At 38.3% G+C, this 8,297-nt stretch overlaps 1 protein-coding gene across 1 annotated transcript in view; it reads right to left on the reverse strand.

Annotated features, from left to right (window-relative positions):
* Window positions 1-4,984, reverse strand: part of si:dkey-11f4.7 (piezo-type mechanosensitive ion channel component 2) — a 31,931-nt gene extending 26,947 nt beyond the window's left edge. The window contains exons 1-4 of the mRNA XM_068733533.1: window positions 4,921-4,984; window positions 3,563-3,658; window positions 188-289; window positions 35-80 (exon numbers count right to left, since the gene is read on the reverse strand). Coding sequence (XP_068589634.1) covers window positions 35-80; window positions 188-289; window positions 3,563-3,658; window positions 4,921-4,984 — 308 coding nt within the window. The remainder of the gene's footprint in view (window positions 1-34; window positions 81-187; window positions 290-3,562; window positions 3,659-4,920) is intronic.
* Between the last annotated feature and the right edge of the window lie 3,313 nt (window positions 4,985-8,297).

Consider the following 8,297-nt stretch of genomic DNA (forward strand, 5'->3'; position numbering starts at 1 on the left):
ATTGATATGTGACCTGAAAAGTGTGATCCCATACCTTATAATGCCCAAATGATAGAGGACATCTTCCCAGTGGCCGCTAACTGTAGAAAAAAGAAATACATTAAAAAAAAAAAGGTCACAGCTGGAGGCAAATCGTTTTTTCTTAGTTCCTGAAGATATCTGTGAATTGACCCAGGTTTGTTTTTACCGTGTGGAGGGATGTAGGCGAAGGGGATCTGCATGAAGCACTGCAGGGTCAGGAAGGTCAAGCTAGTATAGCTGAGCTGTCTCAAGAACTGACCTGTTTTACCTAAACAGAGCAGCGAATGAGAGAAACCAGGATGAAACAAAAGTTAGAGTTAGTTAATGGTGAATGTATGTCAAATCAGCTGTAAATGTTGAAGGTTCATCTCTCTATTTTACCTCTGAATTGGAGCAGCTCATGAAACTTTTCAGATTTCACAAGTTGGATTGAATAACACAAATAAGTATTTTAAGCATTCTAAAAGTTGTGCATGGTAGTTGTTGTAACTTGTGTATAATTATTTTATATATATATATAATTATACACTATATATATATATATATATTATAAAAAAATGTATACTGCCTAAATGCCTAAATGACTTAAAAGAAATTAAACCAAGGATAGAGACGGCAGTGATGGTGGTACACACACACACACTCACACCCTAATTGATGGACCTTGTTCTTGTCTTCAAGATATTTTTCAGTAGAATATTGTCTCCCAGACAGTTGGCAGTATTTTAAATTGAACTGGTTCTGTCTCCTTGTGAGCACTTTTACAGATCAATAAGCCCGCTAAAGTGAGATATGTGAGTCTGGGTGTTCAAGTGCATTCTAGTCATGCAGGAGGAGTATTCAAGTAAAGTTTCTGACAAAGAAGCCAAACATATCTATTGAAGAGTCAATCAAAGTCGATCACTACAGGTCCTCAAATCAATCTCAACCTGCTGGTGGCGCTAGAGGATAAATCAGAGGATCACCGTAGTCTGCAGGCTTCATCCTCTGGGAATCATGAATGTACAAAATTACATGGCAATATATCTAATAGTATTTAAGACATTCAATCAGGACAAAGGGATGGACGGACCGATCGACCATGAGCCACGATGCTAACACGATGAAAGTCAGTAGATTAAAACAAAAGAAGTTAGCGTCTCAACAGCCTGTAATTCCTGTCTTGGTAGTTATTTTGTTGAAGCTGTTTTCTTGTTGAAGTGATTAAGGCGTAGAAAAGAGCACGTTTCGGTTCATGATTGTTTGAGTGATCGACGTCTCATTGTATCACACCTAGCCTTGAAGGTTGTTGCTTCCTAATTGGAGGTGGATAGAAATCTTGGTTTTATGTATGTACAATAATAATTTTATTATTGTAAGTCAAAGTTGTCAGTGCTACAGTGACTTCCTGTTACATAGTTTATTGCTTCTTAATGAATGGCACAAGGAACTATTTACATATTACTCTTAGTTATTCTTTAAGATATTCTTTAAGTTTTAATGGTTCAACCAAATTTAGTAAATCTAAACCTACTAGCAGATAGTTATTAAGAACGAAGGAAGGACATTACACACAAACTTAGTCATGGAATAGCCGGTGCAACCCAATCCAGAAGTTTCACCCGTTATGTTAAAGCTTAAATTCTTATTAGGTAAAATAGTGTTTAATATTCCTCTTGAATAGTCTGCACCTATTCAGACAAAATAATAACAAATCAGTGTGCGAGGCAACATTCACAAAAGTCATGTACATTATATATTTGATTACATTAAATTTAATTAGAATCAAATGCTAGATATGAGTAGCTTTACAATTAATTTGTTTTCAAACCAATGCATCACTTCATAAGCTCAGTCGAGAGTTTGACGCTTGTAATCAGAATGTTGGAGGTACAAAAGCATTAATAGCTGATGTGGCTCAACATTAGCTGAGGCTGCAAATGTGCTGTTGATGTTCAGGATTTTTACTAAAAGCTTCGTTTCACTTAAACCTCTCTGCTTCCCAATGAGGGAGACACACACATACACTCTCCCAGGTATCGGTGGATGTACAAAAAACCTCATGAAACAAATGCACACAGGATGTACACACACTTGACCACTTAGCCCAAGGAGAGTGAGATCATATTAGGGAGATGAAGATAACTGGGGGATCTATGAAGCTTTCAAAGACAAGCTGAAAGGCAAACAGTTTTTAGATGGAGGGATGGGAAGAAAGAAAGAAAAAAAATGCTGTCGGGGTGCTGACATCACATCTTTTAATTCCTCACTGTAATTACCAAGCTATGTATAATTGATTTGACCGTTCCAACCACATCCCCTTTACAAAGTACTTTGACGGAGGGGTACAGATACTTTAATTCATCAGTAGGCAGTGATCAATACAGAGCACACACACACACACACACACACACACACACACACACACACACACACACTTACGCATTATAATCTCTCATGTGATTTATGTCCGTTATTCTCCCTCTTTGTTTTTCCTCCTCATCAAACTGTGACCATCTATTCTCATTATTTAAGAGTTTACAGTTCAGCTAAATTACCAAATTGATATTACATTCAAATTTTTTTATGGACTCAGATCAGTGTCTTGCATTAAAACATGCAGATGCAGAACAGATGCTGTACAAAATATACACAACCATGTGTTTAATATAGAATATCACAGGAGATTAACTATACATAATTTTATATATTTAACACGAGTAAAGCTTTTGCTTTGTAGGGATACATACATATTTTTTGTAGTGGGGTTGTATGAGGTACTTATTCTACAGTAGATGGCTGTCGGCATGCCCCCAGTTTGGAGAAACAGACAGAATGCGAGCAATGAACGGCTGAGGACGGGAGTAGCAGAAAAATCTGTTTTAGCTACCTAAAGAAAATCAATATCGATTGAAGTGTTACGCTATATTTTGAATGTTTTCAGTGCTTTGCCTTAACGTCTGACAGCCCTGTCTGACCGGGAACCGAAGCTCTATCTTTGCTCTCTTGACTCCTTTGACAAAAACATTATTTTTACCTTGCAGAAGACAGGATTTACTCGTCTACTGCTGCCTCAGTTGGGTAGTTTGTTTGTGTTGAAATTACTGTTTTTTGTCCAAGGAGTCTTGTGACTTAAAGGAGAGCATACATGGATAAAACTGCTTTAGTTCACTATCAGGAAAAGGTGTCTGATGACAAGATAAAGCATTGAAAATGTTCAAAATATAGCATAAACTTATATAATATATATAAAATAGAATATCTAAAATAAATTTTAGCAGACCATTGCTTAGCTTCTGTGCCCATACTCTTGCCTGTTTCTCCAAACTAGGGGTATGCCAAAAGCCACCTACTGTAAGTAATACACTGACTGAGGATAAGTACCTCATACAAACCCATTTCAAATGATCTATCCCTGTAATAACAGAAGAAATTGCTTTTTCAGTGAGAATTATTTGTAACATGGACGAATGGTCTTATTTTAATGTGATCATCTTAAATTGCAAACACAAATGACTATAAATTAATTTCAAGTTGTCATCAACACTTTTACTTGTCTCACCTTTCATGGTGACCAGACTGGGGTTCGGCATCAGCGGCAAAGAGAGCAAAAACAGGAAATACACCACCGACAGACCATTGTAGCGGAACAAAGATGCTGAGGTGCAGAGAGAGAACACATTTACTTCATCTGTTTCATAGAAATGAATATAACAAGCAGGTCACATTAACAACCAAAGACACTGACAAGCAAAGTACGTGGAGGTGTAACCTGCCTCTTGGCTGATTTTGAATGTTTGTTAAGTAATACAAATACAATCTAAAGGTGAAATTACCACAGATCACTGCTGTGGCTTAGACTTTTAAAAACAGGGAAAAGAGAAACCCGAGCCCAGAGAGAGATTTTTAGTTGACATAATGAAATTGAAAGCTATGCCACTAGACTGTGTCTAACTAGTGCCAAGGGAAATCTGTTAAATTTACTAACCACATATCCATGTTTTTCATGTAAATTTACCTTTATTAGCTGGAAAACGTCTGTTTTTTTCCACACTGTATCACATTCTAGTTTTACACAACAACATAACTATTTAAGGAAAGGAAAGGAAGGGAAAGCAACATATAACTTGTCTGACGGTCTGGAAACATTTTGCCCATCAGCAAATTAAAAACAAATATCTTTTAACACCTTCCAAAATTTCAAATTACCATCACCTTTTATGAGGTCAAGCATCAACTTTGCAGCACACAGTGGCGCGCATGGATACGTAAGACCCCACATATTATCTAAGACAACAGTCAAAGTTACACAGCACACTTCAATATTCAAATCCCCGTAGATACAAACATATTGTTCGGGTATATCTTTTGTGGTGAGCATGCTCGATCTCAGACCTGAACTAAACACACGCTGCTTCTTGCAAAACGCTGTCTCAATCGCAACACTCAAGACTCAACTCATATATCACAAGATATGTATGAATCTCATAGAAAGCCATGTTGATTCCTGAATGTGAATCAGTATTGTTCATGTCCTCAGTACTATTGAGCAAAAGGCCAGCTGTAAGCCCAAATGTACTAGCTTTACTACAATAACTCATCAATACGCCACCGTCAGTATAACTTGTTTGCACTAAAGGGAGGAAGTATTACCAATATATTAGAATCGCTAATGCTGATACCACACAGAAACCACTAGGAAAAATAATTCAAGATTATTTGATTTAGTAGGATATTTTCAGCATCTCCACTAAACACCTAAAGATAACTCTTACTCTGACTTGAAACTGCTGCTGAAATTCCATTTGTAAATTTAAACCTTTACTCTCTAACTGAACTCTTGAGAGGGACACATCAGAAATGTAATTTCTATCAGCATAAATGCATATGAATAAAAGGATTCAACAGACATTGACTCACCAGTCAGCAGGAGCAGTGGTAGTAATAAGTTATAGAGCATCCCGACCACGAGGTCCCCTGCCATGTCTCGGTCTTTGTGTCAGAGACCGCCACACCGCTCCGTTAGATACTATCTCCCTCTAGATGTCTGCACAAATATGCAAATGTATGAGCAATGGGGTGGGGGGAAACTCCGACCTGCTCATACATTTCTCAGAAGAACATCTATGAAGCCTCGGTCAAAGCATCCTAAAATGCAGCAGTGAAAAATACTGAAAATATAGTTTGAGTCCAAAACACTCAAACTACAACAAGACGGAGATGCTGTCAGTCCAGTGACAGGCAGCTGTGAGAGAGAGAGAGAGAGCAGAGAATCTTGATTTAAAATTGGGTGAAAATGATCTTTGCTTGTGTCTCTGTCACACCCTCCTTTCCCTCCCTCATCTCTCTCTCGCCTCCTCTCTATCTCTCTCTGTCTCTCTGTTTCTCTGTCTCTCTCCCAGACATAATGGGTTGTGACCCAGCATCTCTGTTACTATCCTCATATTGAGGCTAATCTCACTCAGGAGAATATCCGCTATCACTACATCACTGCAAAACATGCTTTCACTGATACATAAAACCAGGCACACAACATTATGACGGCTTTGATTGGGATTGTGCTTAAAGGTCTTATTGTTTCAGCTCGTGCGTGCGGGCGTCTTTGCGTTCATTCACGCATTATGCTGAATGTTGAATGTCTGATTTCTTTATTTCTGTAATCCAGTGAGATACTCATACAGCACTGTGTTTGTTTCTGTACAGCCGCGTCAGGCTAGCTCATCATATTTGCGCTGTTGGGTGAAGGGAAGTGTATCTAATATTCATGGTTGTGAGGCCATTAAGAGCTGGTGTGACTACAGAGGAATGATCAATGAGAGGACTGAGACGAGCAAAAACATTAACTTTGCTCCAAAATAGAAGAGAAAACATTGCACCATCGTCCAAGGAAGATCTAATATGACGTTTTTTTGTGTGTCGAATTAAAAAAAAATTCTACACAGCATAAACTAACAACATAAACCTGCTGAAATAGCAGCTTGGACTAAGTCTGCACAAGTGTTAACGGGGTGAGTCTGGAAAATCAGTAAATTGCGGTTTTATTACCAGTGATAGACATTTAAAGAGCCTGTTAATTTAATGAATCACCAATTCAAGCAGGTAGTGTATGCACTGGATGCTGTCAAGTTTCTGTTGATTATTCTGTGTAGTGTATCCTGTTAATGTCTTAATGTGAAGCACATCAATACAGGGTCAGTGTGAAACAGAACAAGCAAAGACTTGCTGCTTAAAAAAATAAAGATTAATCTTATTTTTATGCTCACTTAAGTTTGAATTCTCACTCATTGAGACATGTCGGTTATGTGTTGAGGGTATTCATATTTACTGTACAAGGTCACTACATAAAGTACAGCAATATTTCTATGCAGACATAAAATTTTAGACTAGAGCTTAATAGTCGCAATTATTTTGTTCCATCAATTAATCGTTCAAGTCATTTGTCAAGCAAACTGTCAAACTTGTGCCAAAGTTCCGGCTTGGTATTTATGAGGATGTGCTGCTTTTCCCACATGATAGTAAATCGAAAAGGGATCCAAGTACATCAGGTTTTATGAAATGGTGATGGGCATTTCTCACTATTTTCTGACATTTTATCCACTAAACGATTCATCAGTAATGAAAGTAATTGTTAGTCGGAGCCCTTCGTGCGACTGCTGTATTTAATGACAAACTATTTTGTGAACACAGTGGTGTTGAAAAGAAGATATTTTGGGGTTTATGCTGCAAAAAAATAATAAGGGAAACCAGATAAGAGAAGCTTTAGTTGTTTTCTTCTCGTCAGTTTTACAAAATGCTTAGAATACCATCACATCTCATTTATTCATCTCCATTTAATCATTTTAACACCACAAACGATCCAGGAGATCCTAACCTTGTTAACTAAGTCCAAACCAAGCTAATAACTTCATTGTGTGCATTTGTCTGTAGATTATCACCGACGAGGCTCCTCTGTGGACAGATAAACCCTCAGACTCAATGAGAGGAGAAAACACACACTCAATTACTCCGCAGCAGTAGATCTAAATTGATTAGGATGAGAACGAGTGCTGAGTAGGTAGCTAAAATTTCATGACAGTGCAGTTTAAAAGAGCTGTGAGTGGACGTGCTGAGAAAGGGTCTTGGGTGGGGTTGTAGGCAGAGAAAATGTGTGTGTGTGTGTGTGTGTGTGTGTGTGTGTGTGTGTGTGTGTGTGTGTGTGTGTGTGTGTGTGTGTGTGTTACAACTTATGAGACACAGGAATAGAAAGATGAGGAAACGTGTTTAGGAAGTTATTATTATAGTCAAAGTTTTCGTTTTAAGATCAGAATTAGGTGTAGTTCAGAGTGAGTCAAGGATTGATTGATAATTTATGCTCAGCTTGTGAGCTAACTGCCATGTCGATGCATGATTGGGAAATCCTTGCAAATTTTTAATGCCCGGTTTTGATTGAGTGCTGAGCCAATATTGATCGGTTGCCGGGAATGGTCTCACATCAGTACCTCTGACATTTAACAGAGGTTTGACCTCCACCGCTGCTGTCCAAACTGTTGATACTACACTCTCACAGTATGCACTCTGAGGAATGTGCACTATTAGTGTGCAAATGTAATGTGTGAAAAGGAGCCGGTATTTGGAATTTTTTATTTCAATGCATGTTTTGTCCCAACTCACTCACGATAAAGGGTGCGTTTAGCACAACTAAGAGCTAAATGGGAAGCACCAACGTTCTACAAGGGGGCACTTCACTTGGTAGACTGTGTATGTAAACACACTGACATAACTAATGTTTACAAAACAAGCTTGTGATTTAATGCTTGAAGTTATGACTTGGCTCCGGATTTAAAGTTAGCTAGGTTTTTTTGTGTTTTGCATTGGCAAAGGAAGGTAAACTTTTCTATCTGTGCATCTGGTCTCTCAATCTGTTAATAATTATTTCATCAAGTTGATGTACGGAGACATTTAGAGATGACATACTTTGAAAACCAAATGAAGGAAAAGAGACATGGCAATCATTTTTTCATGTGAGCCTAACAGATGGAGGATGGGTCCTCTGAGATTTTGACTGATTTGGCCTCAAGCTCCAGAGGGAAGCAGGTCAGCACAACACTCAAAGCCCACCGCAAAGCCCAGAGGACGGCCGGGGGATTAAAATACGGAGCCACAGCTTTTAGTCTTCTGATCCATTTCACTTTACTGGGACCAGTCATCTTTTGACTTTTGCCCTTCTTGTGTATCTGGGAGGAGTTTGAAGGTTTGGGCTCAGGATACAGGATACAGGGTAGTTTTTTTGCAAAGTAACTTCAGAAAATACTTTAAAA

Source organism: Cebidichthys violaceus, unplaced genomic scaffold (assembly GCF_023349555.1).
Source record: "Cebidichthys violaceus isolate CVI_PGR_0920_01 unplaced genomic scaffold, fCebVio1.0.p SCAF_6, whole genome shotgun sequence".
In the NCBI taxonomy this organism is placed as follows: domain Eukaryota; kingdom Metazoa; phylum Chordata; class Actinopteri; order Perciformes; family Stichaeidae; genus Cebidichthys; species Cebidichthys violaceus.